This window comes from Sinocyclocheilus anshuiensis, unplaced genomic scaffold (assembly GCF_001515605.1).
Source record: "Sinocyclocheilus anshuiensis isolate Anshui unplaced genomic scaffold, SAMN03320099.WGS_v1.1 scaffold58, whole genome shotgun sequence".
Lineage (NCBI taxonomy): Eukaryota > Metazoa > Chordata > Actinopteri > Cypriniformes > Cyprinidae > Sinocyclocheilus > Sinocyclocheilus anshuiensis.
This window is the reverse complement of record NW_015547688.1, coordinates 3,178,444-3,203,306: the sequence shown is the minus strand read 5'-3', so window position 1 is coordinate 3,203,306 and position 24,863 is coordinate 3,178,444. Positions and strand designations below refer to the sequence as shown.

The 24,863-nt window shown below is 38.7% G+C and overlaps 1 protein-coding gene across 3 annotated transcripts in view; it reads right to left on the bottom strand.

Annotated features, from left to right (window-relative positions):
- The window catches only part of smurf1 (SMAD specific E3 ubiquitin protein ligase 1), a 49,726-nt gene that overhangs the window by 10,773 nt on the left and 14,090 nt on the right, over positions 1–24,863 (bottom strand). For 2 of the 3 annotated variants that reach the window (XM_016506033.1, XM_016506034.1), the window contains exons 2-13: positions 15,928–15,966; positions 13,015–13,123; positions 12,711–12,844; positions 12,487–12,552; positions 11,496–11,571; positions 11,044–11,282; positions 10,215–10,299; positions 8,003–8,149; positions 7,481–7,682; positions 5,359–5,462; positions 4,982–5,096; positions 4,593–4,771 (exon numbers count right to left, since the gene is read on the bottom strand). In XM_016506033.1, coding sequence (XP_016361519.1) covers positions 4,593–4,771; positions 4,982–5,096; positions 5,359–5,462; positions 7,481–7,682; positions 8,003–8,149; positions 10,215–10,299; positions 11,044–11,282; positions 11,496–11,571; positions 12,487–12,552; positions 12,711–12,844; positions 13,015–13,123; positions 15,928–15,966 — 1,495 coding nt within the window. The remainder of the gene's footprint in view (positions 1–4,592; positions 4,772–4,981; positions 5,097–5,358; positions 5,463–7,480; positions 7,683–8,002; positions 8,150–10,214; positions 10,300–11,043; positions 11,283–11,495; positions 11,572–12,486; positions 12,553–12,710; positions 12,845–13,014; positions 13,124–15,927; positions 15,967–24,863) is intronic. The other variant, XM_016506035.1, reaches the window with a different exon arrangement.

Here is a 24,863-nt window from a genome sequence, read left to right as displayed (position 1 = left end):
GTACAAGGCCCTCTGCTATTTTCAATATACATGTTGCCCCTTGGTAATATTATTAGAAAATATGGGATTAGTTTACATTGTTATGCTGATGATACTCAACTATATATTTCAACAAGACCAGATGAAACTTCTAAATTATCTAAGCTAACAGAGTGTGTTAAAAATGTAAATAATAATTTTAATTCGGATAAGACCGAGATATTACTTATTGGACCAAAAAACAGTACACAGAATCTAGTTGAGTACGATTTGCATCTAGATGGATGTACTGTTACTTCCTCTACAGTCAAAAATTTCAGTGTTACATTAGACAGCAACTTGTCTTTTGAAAATCATATTTCCCATGTTATAAAAACAGCATTCTTCCATCTTAGAAACTTACCAGGTCAAGAAAATATGATCATATTACCCCAATTTTACATTCTCTGCACTGGCTACTGTACCTATTAAGTTCCGTATCAATTACAAAATATTACTACTTACTTTTAAGGACCTAAATGGTTTAGCTTCTGCGTACCTAACTAGTCTTCTATCGCGCTACAATCCATTCCGCTCCCTAAGGTCGCAAAACTCTAGACTCTTGTGGCGCTTTTCCACTGCGTGGTACGACTCGGCACGGCACGGTTTGTGTTTCCACTGCAGTTTAGTACCGCTTTAGAGTGGGCGGGATTATTCAGATTATTATTCAGTTTATTCAGTTATAGTTGCTCCGCCTCTACTGTCGTGACTCCTGGAAAACTTTTTCATTCTGCATCGCCCCATCAAGCTCTCGCTGGATCCGCTCCTCAGCTATCAACGAGAGGAATGTCTTTACTACCTCAACACAAAATGCAGCTGCTAGAGTCCTTACCAGGTCAAGAAAATATGATCATATTACCCCAATTTTACATTCTCTGCACTGGCTACTGTACCTATTAAGTTCCGTATCAATTACAAAATATTACTACTTACTTTTAAGGACCTAAATGGTTTAGCTTCTGCGTACCTAACTAGTCTTCTATCGCGCTACAATCCATTCCGCTCCCTAAGGTCGCAAAACTCTAGACTCTTGTGGCGCTTTTCCACTGCGTGGTACGACTCGGCACGGCACGGTTTGTGTTTCCACTGCAGTTTAGTACCGCTTTAGAGTGGGCGGGATTATTCAGATTATTATTCAGTTTATTCAGTTATAGTTGCTCCGCCTCTACTGTCGTGACTCCTGGAAAACTTTTTCATTCTGCATCGCCCCATCAAGCTCTCGCTGGATCCGCTCCTCAGCTATCAACGAGAGGAATGTCTTTACTACCTCAACAGACCACGGAACCAATTTTTGGTTGTTAAAAAAAGGTGCGCTCGTTCAAAATGATCCTTCGCTGGCTGTGCTGATTTAAATCTAGCAGGTCTGCTGTGTCTCGTGTCGCAAGTTCAATGACGCAAGTAGTGACGATTCTCTCCGGCCAATCAGTGACCAACAAAGTTTACACGTCACGTTTTGGTAACGTTACGGTTCGCTTGGAACCTCAACCGAGGTGGTACTGAAAAAAGTACTGGGTACCAGGTACTGTACATAGTGGAAAACCCCCCAAAAGTGACCCGTACCGAACAGCAGCGCGCTCACTGCGGGACAGATGGAGGCGCCGGTGCGCTCACTTGCTCTTAAAATACTCCGTAATTTTTGGTCATACAGAAAAAAGTAATACACCTTTCAAATCTGTAAAAACTCTAAGTTTATTTGTGTGCACTCAGAACAACAACAAAACGTTGCGCTTCTGTAAAATAATTAAAAATACATCTTTCGAATCTGTAAAGACTACATTTTTTCCTGTGCACTCACAATAACAAAAAAACTTTGCGCTTTTGTAAAATAATGAAAGCAAACAGGGTGCACTTTCTGCAGTCTCGGTCTGTGAACTTGAGCGAGAAACTTCGAAACTCCGTGTATGAAAAATATATCTATAGAGAGTGATATATCTATATATCTTTTTCAAATGAAAAAAAAAAATCTAATAGAAAACGTGTGTGTTCGCATGGATGATTTACATGAAATTTAATGTGTGTGCAATGTACACTGTGCATTGTTTACTCGGGGCGCAAGTTCAATGACGCAAGTAGTGACGATTCTCTCCGGCCAATCAGTGACCAACAAAGTTTACACGTCACGTTTTGGTAACGTTACGGTTCGCTTGGAACCTCAACCGAGGTGGTACTGAAAAAAGTACTGGGTACCAGGTACTGTACATAGTGGAAAACCCCCCAAAAGTGACCCGTACCGAACAGCAGCGCGCTCACTGCGGGACAGATGGAGGCGCCGGTGCGCTCACTTGCTCTTAAAATACTCCGTAATTTTTGGTCATACAGAAAAAAGTAATACACCTTTCAAATCTGTAAAAACTCTAAGTTTATTTGTGTGCACTCAGAACAACAACAAAACGTTGCGCTTCTGTAAAATAATTAAAGCAAACAGGATGCGCTTTCTGCCGTCTCGGTCTGTGAACTTGAGCGAGAAACTTCGAAACTCCGTGTATGAAAAATATATCTATAGAGAGTGAAATGTCTACTTTCAAATGAAAAAATCATAATAAATCAAATAGAAAACCTGTGTGTTAGCATGGATGATTTACATGAAATTGAATGTGTGTGCAATGTACACTGTGCATTGTTTAAGCTGGCTTTCAGTTCAATAAAATAACAAAAAACTACATTTTGTGGGCATGATGTGATCTGTACTGTATTTTTTCACTGTAACTGACAGATTCCGGCCAAAAAAACACAACATGGGAGTGGGAGGGAATGGGAGTCATTCTTCCGGGATTGGGACGGGATGGGATTTTCCCCCAGTTTTTTAGTGGGATTGGGACGGGATTTTTTTTTGTGGGAGTGGTACGGGAGAGGTTTGAAAATCCACTCCCGTGTCACCCTCTAGTTCAGACACACTCTCTCTGTTTACATCTAGATTAAAGACATCTCTTTAGCCAAGCATTCACATAATGTATCTCATAACCTTGTACTTGAGTTACATCTGATCAAATGCACATTTTCATTCTTTTGCTTGGGTTGAACATCATTTTTTGCTTAGTTGGAACAGCAGCTACGCTAATTTTTCTCTGTTACCTTCTCTGCTTCTGCCACGGGATTGGCATCCCGTGGTAACTAGGAATTACACAAGCTTCAGTCTGGATCCAGCCCTTACAAAGACCTGAGATGACCGAACACCTGAGAAGAGATGATGCCAACCCCCCAGAGGACCTCAGATGATGCCAACCCTCAGACAACATACAAAACTACCAAATTTTACTATAATGGACATCAACTTGAGATAGTCACCACTGATAAGCTATTACTAAATATAATGTAGAATCTTTAATTTTCTGTAAAGCTGCTTTGCAACGATTTGCATCGTGAAAAGCGCTATACAAAATAAACTTGAATTGAACTAGGCAATCGTAACCGCGCCCGAGCGCGTTTGACCCCCAAAGCCAGGTTCATTTGACTAGTGTGATCGCTCTGTGCCACGCTTGGGCGCGGTTCGTTTAGCCAGCCTTGGCTCGGTTGGAAGAGGTGGGCCAGAGTTGGGCTCGGGCGCGGTACGCATGTATTGTGAGCGCTAACCGCGCCGGAGCGCGGAACTTCCGATGCGTGCAGCATGATTGCATGTACATTTCTTAGCGGCAAAAGTGATAGATCTGTAAAGCAATATATTGTGAGAGGGCCGTGTTACCGCATCCCAAACGACTCAAAATAATAAACCACAAAGTTAACAAAACGATGCACTCCACTGTGCTAAGCGAGAGCGCTTCTCTGCCGTCTTCACATGCTATCGGAAACTTCCTATTTCCCACTTATGAAGTCGTGATTGTGAGCTCGTTGCATTCTTTTCTGTTAAAAATAACAGTGAACAGTGGTTTGTGAATGTTGATGCTTAGCCTAAATAATTTTATCGGGAACTTTCATGTGAGCGCTGCTGCAGTATTAGGCCCACCCCAAATGCTCACTGGTTGAGACGCGTGATGACACCCATGCCAAGCCAGTACTGATCAACATCCCACCCCTCCAGTGACCCATGGTTTGTCTGTATGTGTATTCAGAGCCAGTGAGCAACCGGCTTTCAAAATAATAATAATAAAAAAAAAAACACCGCGTTAATGCACGATAAAATAATTGTCCACGTTAATTAATGCGTTAATGCATTAACGCGTTACCTTGCCCAGCCCGAATTCCTATATATTCTATACTTGTGTCATTACATAATTTGGATGGTTTTATTATTCTATTTTATTATTATTATTATTATAAAATTTGAAAAATCCTAATAACAACAAACTGGTGTAACCTTTAACTGGTGCTGTAGACATTTTTTAATTGTTATTTTATTGTTAAAAAATTGGGAAGGGGTTGCTTATTTTTGAAATCCAATTTTAGCCAGATGATAGATGTGTCACATTCAGGCTTGTGTAATTCCAAAGTCTTTACTTTAAATGTGGGACAAGCACAACAATGGTATAGAAAAGTCTGTGAGAAATATAAGCGCTCTCTCTTGATCCTGATTTTCTTTAAGCAAAATAAATGTAATTCAACAGAAACTGATCAGTACATTTCTTATAAAATTCACTCACAGTATCCAGACGAGGCTCTTGTGCAGCTCTGGGTCCACAGTCTCAAGGTCACAAAGCTGGATGGGCTTCCCCAGGAGCTGCTTGTAGAAGGGCAAGGTGAAGCCTCCATTGATGTAGTGCCCGTGGAAAACAGCCAGACCCATAATCCGCCCAACAAAGTGGAAGTAAGACAAGTGGTCCTGAAAAAAAACAGCAGAGGGCGTGAGAGGAAGTTTAATGAGACACTGCAGCAGCAGAGAACCGCTTGGTGAACCTTTTAAAGCACACATGACGACCATATGTTGTGAGGTCCAAGAAGCACAGCCTATGCTAAATGTCTTCATAACATACTGATTTACTGGGTCTTGTTTAGAAGAGAAATCCCAAGCACAGGTCGCCGCATGACTTACAGGGTTGATGGATGAGTCTGGGTTGATCTGTAGTGTGTAGATGTTATCAGTCGAGTACTGAAACAGGCCGTAGTATGGATTCAGCATCTCATGGCAGAGGAGATACAACCATTCCCTGGAACAGGACAGGAATTCAGATAGGACTCATATCTGAGTCTTGCTGGCTGCAGTTCAGTCTAAACTCTGTGCTCAACAGGGGAACACCTGCAATATCATGAACACGATACCCTGCATGCTGATAAGCCTGGCTGAGATTCAGCCTAAACTGTTGAAATTATAAAGTCAAGTCTGGCGTATGAAAAGAGATGGGGGAATAATGAGGCACAGGGGAAATTAATTAATGAGAACCTTTCGCATGGAACAGATTCATATGCTACCTAGCAACTCCACCGTAATCCAGCCCCTCCTCTCCTCTGAACTTCACCATCAGCCGCTTCTTCAGGTCTTTGGGTCTCATCTTCATGATCTGTCTATAAGACTCCTATTGCACAGATAGAACAGAAATGAGACATATTTCTGAGTGAAACAATACATTTACATAAATTATGAATTAAGTAATAAATGAAACAAATTTTAAACTAGCTTAAATTTATTTATGTTTTAACAGTATATGAGCAACAAAGGCTATATTCATGACAACATTAACAGTATCATTTCAATACATCTTTTACAATAATTTAACATTTTCTTAAGAAGCAATCACTATACAAAAACAAGTAACAACAATAGTACTGATAAAAATCATAGAATCTAATAATTTAATCTATGGTAAAAATTCTAACATTTTTCAGGAGAGATCTTTTTAAAAATGTCTTTTAATGTATTTTCTGAGTAAAAACATTGTCTTAAACTAGCTTAAAATGTGTAAATTTGGGCTATTATGATTCAAAAAATGTTTCAAAGGAAGGTTTCAAATAGCAAGTTATTGCAGTACCATTCAAAAGATTGGGGTCAATATGATATTAAAGAAATTAATACTTTTTCAACAAAGGGACATAAAAATTGTTTAAAAGTGGCAGTAAAGACAGTTATAATGTTATAAAAAATTTATACATTTCAAATTAATGTTATTCTTTTGATCTTTCTATTCATAAAAAAAATGTCAAAATTGTACCACAGTTTCTACAAAAACATTAGGAAGCACAAGTGTTTTCAACATTAACGAGAAATGGATTCATAAATCAGAATATTAGAATAATATAAATAAGAATCATGTGACACTACAGACAGAAAAATCAGCTTTGCCATCACAGGAAAAAACGGCATTTAAAAAAAACACTCAAATAGAAAAGAGGGTAACACTTTAGGATTTAGAGACCAATTCTCACTATTAACTAGCTACATATTAGCATGCCTATTATTAACATATTGGCAGTTTATTAGTAATTATAAATCACATATTCTGCATGAGCATATTTTACAACCCTAATCCTACCCAATACCTAAACTTAACTACCTTACTAACTATTAATAAGCAGCAAATTAGGAGTTTGAGGTAAAAGTCATAGTTAATGGTTTGTTAATGGTGAGAATTGGACCATGAAGTGTGACTGAAAAGAGTTTTAATGCTAATAATATTTCACAATTTTATTTTTATATCAATTTTATATATATATTTTTTTTTTGGGATAAAAGATTACAACCCATTTGCTTTTCTTTGGAATAATGTGCACTGATGAGTCATGCACAGGAATACCAGTGACGTGTATTAAAGTACAAAATAAAAAAATAATAGACTTGCTCTCCTAAAATTATCTCAGTCTCATATTGCTGTGACCAAAAACTGCAGCATTACTTAAGATACTGATAATGGCATCCTACTGTTGGAAACCAAAAAGCAAGCATCAGTGTAGAGCCCTGCATTTCAGCCCGGGCCTGACGGGCCTTGACTTTTTTCTCCAACCCTAATCAAACACACCTGAACCAGCTAATCATTGTCTTCAAGACTACTAGAAGGCTACAGGCAGGTGAGTTTTATCAGGGTTGGATCAAATCTCTGCAGGAAAGTGGCCTGGAAGGGCCAAGTTTGCCCATCACTGGGCTAAATTGATCAAACATAGGCTCACACTGTCTGCCGCTGGCCGCTTGGTCGTTACTTTAAAAAAAACAAAAACATATATTCAACAAACAAAAAATGCTCCAAACGTTTTTTTAAATTAACTTCATAAAAAAACAAAACAAAATATAATCACTTTGCTATTACATACAAAACTGAACTATTTAAATAGCTGAAACAGTAGTATAAGCTGTTTTGGGGAAAGGGGAAAAAAAGACGCGCTCGGGTCGGGCTCAGGCTGGTAATTCTGATAAGCTGTCGGACACGGGCCGGGCCAGGGCCTAAATTTGAGGCCCGTGCAGGGCTCTACATCAGTGTGCAAACCTAATCGTGATGCATCCCTAGTCACTTCCAAATGACAAAAACAGTTCCACAGTGCTGTTAGAACTAAATTATGCATGCACTACATGACTGGCATTATTCATCTGGGTGACTGCGAGTACCTCAAAGATCTCCTCGCGGGACACTTCTATGCGGCAGTGGCCGGCTTGAGGCTGCTGCAGGGAGAGCTCATGGCGGAGAACTTTGAGTTTCTGGACCAGATCTCTCTCGTAGCGCACCGGTAACTCGCCATCACCTTCCTCCATGCCAACTTCTATCTGTACGGGCAGAGCCTGGCTCGACTCCTTCACCTGAGAGTGTTGGCTGCTCATCACATGCAAAACACACACAAATGTCACATGTGTACCAATACATCCAAACACTGATAGCAGTTTATCAAGCCACTGGACCATGAAATTTTCATGCATCATTTGGGTTACACTCCCACTAGGGACGATTAGGAATTAAATAAATGTTAAGAATTAATTGAATAAACCCTTAAACGAGCAAGCAATTATCAATACTAGCGACTTTAATTACACAAGGATGATTTATTCATTGTGGTGAATAATTAACAGGATAATTTAAGAGCTGGGATGAGTAATCAGATGTTATGAGCAGAGCCGATGTGAAAGATGTTTTACCTCATGATGTGGTGTAACCTGGGGTCGGTGAATTGCGTGGTTCTATTATTGTGGTCGACAAAATAAATTCGTCCTGACACAGTGCTCCTGATCTCCCAGCCGGGCGGCAGAGGGCCCAGCTCCTCACAACTCACGCTGTTCAAATCCCTGAAGGAGCAAGCGCACCCATCACACCTGGTGCTAAACACATATAATGGTGCCCCAAAACTCTGTCTCTTTCTATCCTCTTGCAGGGTGGGAAATTAACTTTTTTTTCTCCATCCACCAGCCACAATGGCAGGTGAGTGCCCTATTTTGATAGACATTCAGATTTTACTAACCATTTATATTTTTGTTAATTTCAAAAGAGTGGGTAAGAGTTTTTAATGTTTGAAATTAAATCTCTTATGCTTAATATTATGAAATATTGCTACATTTTAAAATGAATGTTTTTATATTCATATATTTTCAAATTCAATTTATTCATGTGGTGGCAAAGCTGAATTTTCAGCAGCCATTACTTCAGTCTACAGTGTCACATGATCCTTAAGAAATCATTAAGAAACATCTCTTACTATTATCAATATTTAGGAGTTGTGCTGATTAATATTTTCATGGAAACCATGATATTTTTTTTCCAGGATTCTTTGAAAGGTCTAAAGAACAGCATTTTTTTTAAAATAGAAATCTTTTGTAGCATAAATGACTTTACTGTCACATTTGATCAATTTAATGCTGAATAAAAGTATTAATTTATTTTTTAAAAAGTCAATTTTCTCCATGCAAGTAGAGCTAGTATTTATTTCCCAAATTTAAAAAAAGCTGCCCAGGAGCATTACAAAGACATCCACCAAGTGGACCGAGACTTGCCTTGAAGAGATGCTGGCGAAACTGAAGATGAAAACAAATAGTGAACTTCAAAACATGCTCACATGTGTGTGTTGAATATACAAGCATGCTATTTGACCAATTTAAGAGGTCACATGCAATAGTGGCTGTTAAGTAGGGTTGGGTATCGTTTGAATTTTATCAATTCCAATTCCGGTTCCAATTCTGCTTATCGATTCCGATTCTTATCAATTCCTAATTCCGATTCCAATAAGATAAAAAAATCCATTAAACAAATTTTAAGTCAAATATTTAGATGTCAAACATATTTATTCTGTTTTATGTCTATGGTTTTATCAAAAAAATACCACAGAAAAAAACAACTAGACTAATATAAATTTCAAACATTAAATTGTTAAAGTAAACAAATTAATTAGCAATAGCATAAATAAATAAAACTGAACAAATGTCAGGTACAGAAATTGAAATCAAAAGTTTAAAAACACTGTATAGTTTTCTTTTCATAAATAAAATATTGATTAATCCTCATTAAATTTACGAAAGATATTCAGTCAGTTAATGATTTTCTTTTGTTCTTTGATTAACATTAATGATAGGCAGCACGTTTATTAGACGGCTGTCTCTTTAACACCGAACACACACAGATCTAAAAATACTGTTACACATGCGTTTTCTTTCTCATCTGTTTACGTTCACTTAAGACAAAAAAACGGCTGTGTTTATGATGATATACCAACGTATTTTGTGCATACTGGTCGAAAAATGTGAAAGCGAAGTCAGTTCTGGCCCGGAACAACCTTTATGGAAATGCACGGAACAGTTCGAGAACGGACACAGGCTGGGAACCTGCATCGGGACCACTGTTCTCTGTGCTCGCGCTTCAGATGTGTGCGCTGCACGCAAACAGTGTGCAAGTTCTTTCCCTTCCTGCACTTAAATAGTTTAAAATCACATTAAAATGCGAACGCAGGAATCGTTAAGCAGAATCGAAATGCACATGTCTTATCGAATACCCGATTATTGGAAATTTGGAACCGGTTCTCGATACCCAACCCTACTGTTAAGGCAAAACAACCTGCCACTGCACAAAAAGTGTCTACATTTAGCTGGTGGCATGTGTTGATTTCCCACCCTGCTCTTCTCACTAATAGGCTTCTTTTCGCGTCCCTTTCCTCATGCTTCTGAGGTCATTATTATGATGATGAGCAAATTATTAAGCTTCACAATGTCAACAGTAGCAGCTATTAAGCGAGATTGCTGGATATCAAGTTAGCTGATTGTGGACATTAAAGGGCTACGATTAGTGATATCACAAAAGCAGCGAGGAGCAAATTAAACTGGGGCAATCGTTATTTCAGCAAAGGCGGATGGTGATTAAACCTACCGGGGTATTCTGGGATCATGCCAGGTGCTCACGCCAGTCTGTGTGTGCAGAAAATAGACTTGGCCCTGCACGGTGGTTCTTTGCTCTGCATTAGAAAAGAGAACAAAAACGTCAAGAGTGAATGAGCCACAGCTAACCTAGATGCCAGTTTACACGTAACCTGAACGAGCGCCAGGGCTACTGCAACAGGATGCTGAGCTTCCAGTTCTCAGACGGCACACAGCTAGTGTGGCATGTCTAGTCTGAGATTTAATTACACTGGCGCCGTCCACTGGTTATGGTAGAGGACTCGACCACAACACCAACAGGGTCAGGCACGGTTACACTCCAATGAGGGGCTTTACCACAGCCGATCCACCTGTGTAATGCGGACCGCAGTGCCAGAGTGAATAGACTCCTTTCAGAGCTCAGTCTCTCCAGTTCAATGCACTTTAGTAGCCTCTACCCTGATCGCTAAGCTGTATTAGTCTCAATGGACTCCAGCAGTACTGTGGGTAAGAGATCAGGTATACGCACTGGGGATGTGCAAAACGACAGTTTTATAGTTAAATATATATATAAACCTGTTTATACCTTATTGCACAAAACTGACAAGCCCTCAAAAAAAAGAACAGTGGCCTGCAGATTATACATAATGACAGGAAAATTGCTCACATCAGGCAATTTGAAGTGTGCTGAAAAAAGTGAATTTGTTATAAAAGCAGTGCTCTGATGGCAATACCAGCTTTGAGTTTTAAAGCACAGATACAAAATAATAAGCTAAAACAATCAGATCGGGTACATTTTTACTAATCGACCATCCTGACCTATTTCTAACGTTCTATCTTACCATAGCCCTCAGGGAGGTCAGGGGATTGGGGTCCATGTGGTCTGTTTTGGGGGGTGTGTGCATGCCCTCTGGAATCTTGGTTTCTGATGCGTTGTGCTTGGAGCCGTTGCTCCTGATTGGGCGACTCAAGTGCACGGCAGTTGCCCCCACCAGCGGCTCCTGTAGGATCTGTGTATGGCATGGGCTCCTCCATGAAGCAGCTGAGAGGCCGCCCGGGCCCCGAGTCTTCAAAGACAGGCCTGAAACATACACATACAGAGCAGTTGTTAAAACACATACAGCCACACAAACATTTCAATGGGTCTTGGCATTGATGATCAAAACAGTGATGAACTGTGAAACTAACAGATCTTTAGGAAGCTCAAATAAAGTGCTTTATCTGGGCAGGTAGCCAGTCCGTGCTAAAAAACAAACAAAACAAAAGCATCCTCTAAGACAAACAGTTGACTCACCCTTCATTCTCTACCAGTCCTCTACAGTCGACCACAGGCCCTCCACTGCCAATTCTGTCTCTGGTCTGCAGACTCACTACAAAAATGAAGAAAATGGTTAAAGAAAAGTCATTTAGTTCGAAGACTCTTCATTTAGTCAAATACTGATTCAGCAATTTTATTTTTCATTAGTTTGATAGTAGACATTTGAATTTAGATACATCAATGACAAGAAAATTACAAAATAAAACAAACAAATAATGCTTTTCTCTGAACTAACTTCACTTTAGTGAGCCCAATTTCATCTTAAAGCAGCACTATGTAACTTTTTCTGTGTTCAAAATTTGCAAAATGTATATAATGAGCGAGTACATCATGAATTCATCTTCCAAACCGCGTTTTTGTCTTATTCCGAATCACTACGGTACACTTATAATAAGTACTTATATTTGGACTATTGTAGCCTGGTTGGGTCGTCACCGCTGCGGAGTAACACATGTCTGCGTGAATCGCCATAGACATAAACTTAGAGAAGTAGCTCCGGTTGGAATGTTCTACCGTGGGATGTGTGCAGTTCTGTTTATTAACCGCTAGAGCGCCAAAAGTTACATAGTGCTGCTTTAAAAATGTTTTGAATGAAAAAACTCCACTAGTGTTATCAAGTGGACTTGTATCACTTGTGTTCTTTAAAATAAACAGAAAATAAACTATCATTAGTTTGATAGCTGACATTTGAATTTAGACACTTCAATGTCACACAAGAAAATTACAAAATAAAACAAACAAATAATGCTTTTCTCTGGACTAACTTCACTTTAATGAGTCAAATTTCATCTGAAATGTTTTGAATGAAAAAACTCCACTTATCTTTCTTTAAAATAAACACTACATTTTTGTTATCTAGTGCAAATACATACTTATTTTAAAAGTGTCGCCGAAGTGGCTAAATACACTGGGCCCACTGTATCTGAAAAATTCTGTACAAGTTCTACCTGCAGTGTTTAATACGTACCAACGATTTGTCCACGGACAGCATCACTGTCAGATGGGTTCAACTTGCATAAGTCTAAACGCTGGTCTGATGGTGAGATATATGACAAGATGTAATTAAACTAGGCCATCAAACTTTTATAGACTACAGATATACAGCTTAACACAAATTGAATGAAGACATGTAACGACTGTGATATGGCACAATGAAGAGATTACGGCAGGCTATAAAAGTATCACACTCACAGCCGGTGTCTTTTAGTCGGCTGATGGCGTTGGACAGGAGCCGCACACAGCCTAAGAAACCCGCACCCTGCTTCTTATGGATCTTCTTGTGGTTCCATACGCTAATGGTGATGGAATCGGTCTTCCCAATATACCTGCGGAAAGACTCTCTTTAGCAATTTCCTCCTTTTAAAATCACTAGCTAATATTGTTTCCATCATTTTAAAGATTAACTAAATGAACAAAACTACACAACATCATGAATACTACTGAGAACAGAAAATAAAATTTAGCCGTCAGTAACTTTATAGAGGAATTTGCTCACAGGTCGTAATGCTGATTCCACTTGGGGTCCAATGTGCTTTTGACCGTGTCTGTAGAGTGGCACTGACCCGAGCCATCCACCACCACTTTGGCGAAAGGATCAGGCAACCCTGCAGCAGAACGACAGTGTGGCAGGAAGACAAATAAACAACAGAGGACAAACTCAGCCGTCACACACTGTCCTCACACTGCCCTTTGAAAAAAAACTGTTACTTACAATCTGGACAGCTAAGCAGCTTCCACAATGACAGCTGCAAAAATTTAGATAGACTGCAAATATTTGGATGGCTTTACAGATCCCCAGACCAAAAAGAATGACCATGGAGCAACTGACTTTCAGTTGCCAAATTACAGAATCGCTTACACAAAGTCTCTGAAAGTCATTTTACATGCACTTTTTTTTTATTTATAGGCCTATACACTAGGATGTGTTACTAGTTTTTTTATTTTAAATTTGTGTTCCACCTTGATTCTGTCAATCTAGTGATCCTGACTGTATTTGTGCCACATAAATATCACTGTTCTGTAAAGGCTGAACAGATTTTTAAAACACTAGACATCATACAAAACATACTTGCATAGAAACGTGCCTCATGACAAACAAAAATAATGTGTTCTAAAATGGACTTAAAATATTAAGCATATTTGACATCATCTGACTGGATGAAAAATAAGTGCTCCTTATAAATATCGTGATTTATCTGTAAAATCTGTCAGCTCCGAATGGCCAATATCTGTAGACTGGCTCTGACTTTTGGCAACTTGTATCAAATTACTATAGACTGCAAATCAGGGCAAAAGGTGTGTAGCATATTCCAATTTTACAGTCAAATTTTGCTTTATGGTTCCAACAAGTCACTGACCTTACACATTCACACCCAAGCAAAGTTCACTCTTAAAAATGATTTCTCTTAAAAATGATTCCCCCTTACAATTGGTTGGCATAGTGTACTGTTAAAGGGGTCATATGATGCTATTTTAAAGATAATTAGGAAGGCCAAATAAAGTGCTTTTGCTTTCGCACTGAAACACAGCATCTCCCTGACATGGCTGCATCAACACTACTGCTGTTCCTGAAACCACGCCTTCTTTCTTTGCGTGCACATTTGGGCGGCATTATGCTAATATTTCCACATAGTGATGTAGATATGTGGGGGCGTGTTAGAACGAGGCGTTTTAGGTGGGCGTGGTTGACTCTTAACTTTTATAAAGAGTATCTCTTTGGATTTGAGACTTTAGTCTTTGCAACTTTACAGATCTTCTTTATGCACCAAGAGCTTGTAACACTTCAAAGAGAAAGGAAAAATTGAAATCGCATCATATGACCCCTTTAATGTATGTGCTTAAAAATAACCAACAGTATTTTTGTAACATATTTTAATGTTTATTAGTCAGCTGATAGATTATTTAACTCATAAGAATGAGACTGATTCATTAAGGTGTTCATTTCATTTCAAAAACCAGTAATTTGCTCGAGAATCAAGACATCATGGGTTAGATGAAATCAGATTAAGAGTGCATATCAAAGTTTTCCAGTCTGTCACCAACATTAATCAGATTTTAAATTACTGTCATAAATGTTTATTTTTGTGTCACATTTGCAATCATTTTATGTGCAGTCTGCAGTCCTGTATTATGTTGTTTAGTCATAGACTTGGCAATGCTTTTTGCTCAGTGTTATTGAAAGGACAGTCTCATGCTCTGTGGACCGTTCATTCGGCGGCACGAAGCAATGAAGAGCAATTCCACTGAAAGCATTTCAGTGAGTGGGAAAAATGACTACTGAAAAATACATGCTGCATCTGTTGTAAGGCATTAATGCTAATGATTTAATGCATAATTATCAGGGACAACTGGTCTTGTTTTGCCTGTCTTTGTCATACATTCTCATGTGGCCTTTTGTTATACGAGAAGCATAATGGACATGGCACAGAAACAAGATCTATGAATGACGCACACCAGGCATTTGAATAATATGTGGGACACACACACTGACGAGGCCAGTGGGGCAAACAAGCCTGTCAGTCAGAACAGCTGGGATGGAGAGCCTAGACTGCAGAACAGTGAAGTGTGCTCAATGCTGTAGTGGGTGGAATCTGATGAGGAGACACTGAATGAGGATGTGAATCCCCCCAGTGATAAAAGCAGCCAGTGGGCGGCTCTGAACAACTCAGAGGAGAGAGGCACTAATGTTCCAGAATCACAAATGGTTCATACAGCCATTTCCGAGGGGGATTTAAAGTCGATTAATAGTTTACCCAAAAGTGATATTTCAAACTCTTTTAACTTTTTGTGAAACACAAAAGGTGAACTTGAAGAATATCCTTGCAACTTACAATCAAACCGAAAGTGAATGAGGAGTGTTATCAAACTCCAAAATAAAAGAAACCGAAAGTATTACTGAAATGTTTCATACAACACATGCGCTAAATTTCCTGGTTTCCTAAATCATTTGATAGCTTTGTCCTTCCACCCAAACTCACCTTGGCACATTTATGAAAGTTCAAGAGAGAAGAAGTGATGTCCAATTTGTGAACTGAACATTTCAATGGTTGATCCAATTCGCAAAATTGGTCTAAATGATTTTCAAGCAGTTAGTGCACTGCTGTATCTGGAAATTATGACTTAAATTTTAGACTTTTACTTTGACAAAGTTATCAGACTTCAGAAGACTTTGAAAATAGTGCACAATTAACATGGACTACTGCTATCATACATTTATGGTGCATTTTTGAAGCTTGAATGCCCAATTTATTGTAATTATATGGAAAAGAGCAACAAGCACATTATTAAAATTTTATTTTTTTTGTTTGGAGTGACATGAAGGACAGTAAATAGCTAAATTTAAATTTTGGGGTGAACTTTAAGGTACACAAAGGATTGTGAAAAAGGAGTTGAAATAAGGTATACTTACGAAAGAAGTCTTTCTTTGCCAGATTCTTGGCACATAATACTGAAAGAGAAAGAAGAAAATCATTATCAGCCCAAATCATTCAATAAATCAACAGATGGAAAGTCAAAATAAATTAAATAAATCAAAAAACTGGAAAGTCTGATGCATTTAAAAGCTTTGCTGCAGATGTGAGCATGACTGAAAACAGCATTCATCTGCAGAGACGGCTTTAAAGACAGAGCTGGGCCTCATGCACTAACTAACTGACATGATCAGGATGCTTTTCCTTTAGTCCCCCAAAAGGGGCCACTGGGGCCGTCCAAGCACAGCCTGCACAGAATAAATCAGACAGACTTCCTCTCAACGCTGTTAGTCAGCACCCCAAATCCACAGCTTTTCCCTGGATATGTAAAGCTTAAAGGGTTAGTTCACCCAAAAATTAAAATTAGCCCATAAATTACTCACCCTCAAGTCATCCTTGGTGTAGAGCTGCCACTAACGACTATTTTTATTTCGATTAATCTATCGACTAATTTATCGATTAATCTAAATGATTAATTTCCCACAAAAAAAATCAACAATTTTAAAGGACATTTTATTAAACTTGCAACTTTCCCATTCAGTAGTGTACCATAAAAAAGTATAAATGTAAACAAACCATTGACGAAATGTAAAAATGTAAACAAACCTAATAAAAATGAAATAAAAAGAAATAATTACAAAAGTCTGAGAAAATCAGCATGTTCTTAACGTCAATATATCCACATGTTCTGGGCTTCTGTTCATTACAGCTGTGAGTGCAACTACAAAGGGGAAAAAATATGTTTCAATTAACCCCAACAGTTGGGTTTTCACATTAAATAAATGCAATGTTTAGAATCCACTAGAACAAAGTATTAATTTTATTATTAAAAGTTATTATTATTAAGAATTTTAAGTATTAAAAGTACTCTTAGAAATGTGTAAACAACAGATTTAAACAGACATCTCCAGCATGATGAAAAAAATGGGCTTCAGTAGTGAAATGAAATCCAAATTTCTATGAAATCCTTTTTTAAAGCAAAAGTAAAATGCAACATAGAGTGCAAGAAGCAAGTGTCCATCTCATAGTCCAAATCACTGAAATCAAAGTTCAGTATTATAGTGTAAGAATGACAACATGTCCACATGTTCTGGTCTACTAATAATAAAATATTATAATTAATAATTAGTTTTTGTGGTAATAAAAATAGATGTAGGCTAAGTGAACAACAGCCTTTAAATGTACTTAAAATACATATCAAATATCAATGAGGCAATAATAATTAGTTAAAATAAAGTATCAAAAGCAAGAAATCATGCGCAAAGCTGACCTCATACATCATTCCCCCGGAACTGCTTCCTTGTACAACAGTGAGCGCAAGCTACATTAAAGTGATTATTACGTTTTGAATATGGATATTTTTCTTACAAAAACGCATCGATTCGCTACAGAAGGCCTTTGTTCACCCCCCGGAGCCGTGAGAGACATTTTTTTTTTATGGACGAATGCTTTTTATTTAACTTGTTTGGGACTGAAGCATGCAACACCTGCTGAATGCCATGAAACAGCTTGAAAGATCAAAAGACAATTTTTTTATATAACTCCGACTGGATTCGTCTGAAAGAAGGAAGTCATATACACCTAGGATGACTTGAAGGTGAGTAATTTATGGGCTAATTTTCATTTTTGGGTGAACTAACCCTTTAAGCCATCTGCCTGAGAGGGGATTTTTTGTCTCGGCTAGCCTTCACCTAATGTGAAAATATCAAAGGTCATTCTGTGTTGGGCTGCAATGCGATTTCACACTTTTCAATGGGATTTGGTGCACTTAAGAGAAGCAGCATTTGTGAATAAGGTTGGTGTCAGCTCATGTTTGACATGCTGTGGTGTGAAACGGAGCAGGTGTTGTCAGCAATATTCATCTTCTCAAAAATGCACTGTGTACACGGAGGACAAGGCAATAGCAAACCAATGACCTGCATCATTTTGGACAAGGAAAATGTACACAACAGTGCAAAGTGCAAAAGCCTATACTGCACTGCAGTCACAGCACTACAGGAAACAGTGGGGCATCATATGCAGTGCAGCTTGACAATGGTTGATTCGGAATTGTCTGGTTAAAGTGTGTGTTGCTGGACAAACAGAGGAAGGCTGTGTTCTACCTCTAAAGAGTTTTTAATTTCTCCCATGAGGTCACAGGACTAATTCATGCGTGCTTCTGTCAGAACAGGCACAGTACAAATGAATGCCGCACAACACATGACATGGTAAACACAACTTTGCCTGGCAACTAGTGCTGGGCGGTATGACCAAAAATTTATATCACGGTTTATTTATTTATTTGCCCTCATAGTTAATTGACAAGGTTTGTACTAGGGTTGTAACGGTATGAGATTTTCACGGTATGATAATCGTCTACGAAAATATCACGGTTTCATGGTATCACGGTATATTAAACAATTCTTATCAGTAACAATGACTCTTATTAAAAGAATAAGAACAAGTTATTTGAGTGAACAAATCCTTTATTACAACAAACTTGAAACCATTTTAATGAAAGTATTGAAGTCTCCCTTCTGAAAAAAATTCATTTCATTAAAAAAAAAAAAAAATTAAAAAATAAAGCTATACACCTTATGTATATCTATATCACTTTAACATTTTAATTAATGTTTTAAAATGTTATCAAATGAAAATTTAACAACTTACATGAAAAATTCTGCACAACAGAGGTAGGCTATACTAGGTTAAAATATGGACAAACATGATATTCCTTAAAAATAATGTTAAAATCAATTCATTATTATAAAGAATATTATTATTGTTGTTATTATAACTTTGAAGTACATTGAACTGCTAATATATTTGTCAATTTCAAGTTAAATCTAACTTTTATTTTGACAGGTTGTAGCAGACCTTTGAGTTTCAGAGTGTATTTGACAATGGTTTTTCTCAAATAAAACTAGGAAATGTTTAAGTTTTCTTTCAGCGCAGCTCTGGTGATGTTCATGTTTATGTAGACGCTGAAAACACCATTATGCGTACTTCAGTATGTAGTAGATAAAACGGCGCCACTCAAAGACATGCAGAAACAAGCAATTATTTATATAGCAGTCTCTTCGCACTTTAATATTCAGACACATATCATATTTACTTTTGATTTATCCATCCATCAGATTGCACGTTTTACGTGACATCCTTGTTATACTGTAAATTCCATTTTCACGACTGCACCCAGTCACCCAGCCAACATTCCCTCTGCATCACGAAAGCCATACGGCCTTAATTTATAACTTTTTATAAATGTGACACACCTTTATCTGCATGGAGGGATGGTGTTGGATGCAAAGATGTTGGATGTATTGCCTGCTTTTGCAGCCACTTTGCGTCCACATTTTTTGCAAATTGGATCCGTCCTCAAGGACAACTGCGGGGTTTTTTTTTTTTTGTTTTTAAAACCGTAGATATGCAAATGTTTACGGTATGATAACCGTGCACGTTCAAACCGTGATAAACCGTCATACCAGTATATCGTTACAACCCTAGTAGGGCTGGGCGATAAATCGATTTTATCAATTAACTCGAATGTGTAGTTTACGTCGATTTGTTTGAATGAAAATCGGTTTTCTCTTTAACATCCGCCGACGCTCCCCTTTGGGTTCCCTTGGTTCCGAATGGGCTCAGCCCTCCCCCCGCGCGTTTGCCATAGAGATACACAAATCATCTTGTCTCAGTTACAAATTTGACTGGTAAATGATAAAGAATGATGGCCCCTTTTGCATTGCATTGCATATCAGGGATGACAGATTGATTAAAAGACATGCTATTTATGACTAGATGTAACTTTTGATACTTTGCGGTAAAAGTGGCTCTCTGATTGACTTTGCCCTATCAGTGCGGCTCTCATGAAAAGAATAGTGAAGACCACTGACCTACAGTCTTACAAACATTTACAAACTGTATCCGGTACGATAAGAATGTTGTTACATTTTATGTTATGTTACGTTATGTTGCATTTTCACTGTTTACAATGGCAGGGCCTGCCATCTTGTCTTTTTGGCTTGTTGTTTCTGTTTGCACTTTAACCCCAAGGGGGAAATCCAGATCAAATCCCAGAAGGGAAAATCAAAACAAAATAAAGTTAAAACTTGTTTTGAACAATTTCTTTGTCATCTGCCGATTGATTTTAAGTAGGGGGGTAAAAATCGATTTAAATCGTAAATCGGATTTTTTTGTGAAAAAATCGGGGATTTTTTTTTAGGCCATATCGCCCAGCCCTAAATCCTAGTTTGTACTGTAAATATGCTCAACTATTAAAGGTGGGGTATTGTTTTCTAATGAAAGAATGCATTTCTTATCTTTGTGATTTTAAAATAATTGAAAGATTTCTAAATAACTATTTATGGTTATTTATTGAATATTTTGAACAATTGAAATCAAAAGCACACGTCTTCAAATGAAAGCGTCTTACGATAAAAGTGAAATTTCAGTTTTAATGTAAAATGGATATTTTCACATTAAAAAAATCTAAAAAACACATCCGGTTGCTCAGACGACTGTGTTAAGCCCCGTTCACACCAAGAATGATAACTATAAAGATAACGATATTAGCGTCCACACCAGCGAACGATATCGTCTGTTAATTCTAAGAGCACGCGCGTCTGCCGCTTTAAATTCTCGAGCTCGTTACAGCAGGATGGATTCTAACTGGCTCTCAATTTTTTATCGTTCATCAGCTGGAGAAAAATCGTTTTGAAAGTGATCACAACGATATCGTTCCTCTGTATCGTTATCGTTATAGTTGTGGTGTGGACTCTGCTATTCTTTATTATTGAGAACGATTTTTAGAACTATATCTTTATCGTTATCTTTATAGTTATCGTGCTTGGTGTGAACGGGGCTTTAGAGTTCTATGTTGCTTCCATTCCACTGACTGGACAGAGACACGTGGCTACACATGCGGTAGTGTTTTTTTTTTTTTAAGATATTTTGATGGGCTTTTATGCATTTTAATAGATAGGACAGTAGAGATAGACGACAGGAAAGCACTGGGAGGAGAGAGGGAGTGGGATCGGCAAAAAGGACTTCCAGATGGGAATCGAACTCGGGTCACCGTGAGTGCAGTTGCGCTGTATGTCGACACACTAACCATGAGGCTATTGGCGCCAACACGGTAGTATGCTTTTAAGGGAAAATTCAGGGTTGCCAATTTGGGCTACTGCCGTGGGTTGTTTTTAGTCCTTGTTTTAATTAAAGCGATCACCCATACCGTGATTTTGATGGAGGGGAAAACTCCGGGAAAAAAACGCTATTGGGCTAGTTTTGGTCTAGTTTTGAACAGCAATCAGGCTTGTTTTGTTTCATGGACCTGGCAACCCTGGGGAATGTATTAACATGATTTAAAAAACAAAATAACGAAAGTGGGGAAATTACATCAGTTAGAGGTTCTGAATTTCGGTTTCGATTACTTTTTCAATTAATCGCCCAGCCCTATGTTATACAGTTTTGAAACAACAGAGGGTGAGTAAATAATGACAGAATTTTCTGTTTTGGTTGAACGATCCCATTAAGTACGACTGAAAAGAACATTAAAAGATCTTTTTGACTGGTTCCTGTTGACGACAACAGAAGCATCTTCCCTCGATCCCAGTGTGCACATCAAAGAAAAAAATGTTAGTGTTTCTGCTGTTAAAATCAGGATCCTAGACAAAAGCGGCAAAGACAGCAAAAAGCACTTGTACACTTTTTTTCTTTTATGTATTCTCAGTGTCCCTGCAGAAGGCTATTTATTTATTAAAATCCACCTGACAATACAGTGAAGAAGAAACCGGCTGAAGTTGAGAAAAAGCAGCCAGTTTCTATAAAACAGGAATCATGCAAGCTCAGCCACTAATTGGTCTATGCTGAGGTTTCATGCTGCCCTAATGCACGGTATAGTTTATGCCCTAATAATGAGCCGAGAGGACAGGATCTTCAAAAGGTCAGAGAGCTGGAAATTCATGGCTGTGGACAGAAGAGCCAAACGGCATACCTCTGTTAGCACCCACACTCAGCTCCATGACTTGGGGAGGGCACTGCCTCATTAGCTGTGAAATTCATCTCAGCATTCACAGGGAGAGACGAGAGCGGGGGTGTGTGGCTTCGTAGTCCATCATGTCTTTTAGCCTCCAGGCTGTCCATCACCTCCCAATAACTGGTTACTGTGGCAACCAATAACCCAAGTGGAGGTGCCGCGATGCATAAGAGGCTCAGATCAAAGTCCGCAGGTATGACAGAGCAGAGGCAGATCCCTCAGGAGCGAAAGAGGCGTAGCTACAGCAGTCACAGAGTAATCAAATATACATGAGGCAGATATTTCAAAGCTTTACCACCCTAGCTTCCCTTTAGGAGCTTTCAACATCTGTATCCATGGAAACAAAGGAGGAATGGAGGCAGAAACTTTGCTATCAGACACAACTTTCATCACAGGCAATCAGGGCTGTAACATCCCCTTCATTTAAACCAATTAGTTCACATTAGGGCTGCACGATATATCGAAATTATCGAAATATCGCAAATGTAAATATCGCAATATGCATATCGCATGGGCGTGCGATATCTGAATTAGAGCCGACCGATATATCGTTTTGCCGATATAAAGCAATATCGTATCGCATATCGAATATCGCATTTTTTAACAAGGTATCGCATTTTTCTTCAATATCGCACAGCCCTAGTTCACATGAGAGGATTTTATTGGCTCAGAACAGCAGATGGATATTTTGTTCTGTTAATTACGGAGTGCAAAAATGTCAAAATGTAACCAATGGAGTTTTGCCAGTTTTTCTAGCAAAAAAAATTAGACAAAGTCCAAATCAACAGGTCTCCTATTTACACGACTGTTCAAAATTTGGGCTCGTGAGATTTTTTTTAATGTTTTTGTCTCTTAACTGCTGTTAAGTCTCTTATCTATAGGATCAGATTCCCGCCAAATGTATTGCAGTCACCGATAAAAAAATAAGCGTGAAACCAAAATTACTAGCAACCAAGGTAGGCTTACAGCAGTGACAGACAGACACATATAACAGTGTCCTGTATGGAAAGATGTTTCCCAGCTGACAGTTGTCCATTTTCACCTGTACAAGTAAATAGAACACTGAGCATCTACAGCAGTGACAGACAGACACATATAACGGTGTCCTGTATGGAAAGATGTTTCCCAGCTGACAGTTGTCCATTTTCACCTGTACAAGTAAATAGAACACTGAGCATCGGCAGTAATGTGGTGCGGTGGAGTGACGTCACTGCCCCTCTTCGACTGATTGGCTAGAGGAGGAGCTGTCAATCTAGAACTAGTGGACCAGTGATGACGCTTAAGCCCACCCTGATTTACATGAAACTCTAACCGCAACATTTGGAAGAAGCAGCGCAGAACGTGGAATAAAGATCTTTATTCAAATTTATAAAGATCAAATCTTTGTCTGAATATGGCGCTTATTACATGCTGCGTGGTATCGGCGTTTGGTATCGGGGCATTTTAATGAGTACGAGTACAGGAGCTCAGTATCGGTATCGGTGCATCCCTAATATTAATTCTGCTGTTAAAAACAAATAAAGAAACAGTGTAGGAGAGTGGTTATTATGTGCAAACAGTGAGAAACTCTATAGGCCTATTTGTGCAGTGTGCGCATGTAAAAAAAATTCCGATTTGAAGCTTATGACATATAAACGTGCACATCAACCCGTTCACTTTATTTAGCATTCATGTAAACACTACATTCAGATTCATCGATCGGAATGAATTCAGTCTGACTGAACCAAAAATTGTGCATGTAAACATAGCCAATTTTGCTGAACAAAAATATTATTTTTCATATTAAAAAACTAACTTTTGAACCGATGAAACCAGCTGATTGCTTTAAAAATACATAGTTTTATATATTTCTCGCTGATTCAGGTTGAAAGATATTCCTGCACATGATGGATCTATAAGTTTAGACAACACAGCAATGATTTTAAAACAGAAGAAAACCAGACAAAACTTGGTGACAAAAACCTTGAAATGAAGCTGTATGACAGATCATATGACAATTACTAACAGGAAAACACATGAGTGCTATTCTCAAATGCTGGCCGAGAACTCCTCTATATGAAGTTCAAGAGCAGTACACACCGGTGTAGGGCTTTTAAAGAGGGTTTTTCCTGTTGCTTTAACCGTTGAATAATCATAGTGGGTGACGGGCAGAACAAACATGCACAACACTTCAGAGTTCCTGCCGCCCAGCTGCACAAACTGACAAACAACCCCGCCGCACACGTAAAAAAGCAGCGAGTTCGGCAGGTGTTATTTGCCCAGTGCTGTGCGTGGAGATCTGCCCGGGGCTGTACAAACAGCATTGCCCGTGCACTTTCATTAAGCCCTTTGACAGGAGGCCAAACAGTCTGGTATGGTGTTATCAGACATGGGAGATCATCCATCATCTTAAAGGGGTCATATGATGCTGCTAAAAGGAACATTATTTGGTGCAATGCAATGTGTTTATGCGGTTTAAGGTTCAAAAAACACATTATTTTTCACATACTGTACATTATTGTTTCTCCTCTATGCCCCGCCTTTCTGAAACGCGTCGATTTTTACAAAACTCATCAGTCTGAAAAAGCGAGGTGTGCTGATTGGCCAGCTATCCAGTGCGTTGTGATTGGCCGAATTCCTCAAGCCTGTGACGGAAATGTTACGTCCCGTACCATATTGTGATGCCTGTGGCAACCACATGTGACGATCCCGGGCTGGACTCCGCTTCGTCAACGGTGAAAGCCGATCTGGCGATCCACAGCTAAGTTGAAATATTTCCTCAGCGACCAGCACGGATCAGCTCCAGGCATGACGAAGCGATATTTGGAACAAAGTAGCTTCGCTTTCACAACGAAGCACACAGTGCCTTCACGACATGGCGGC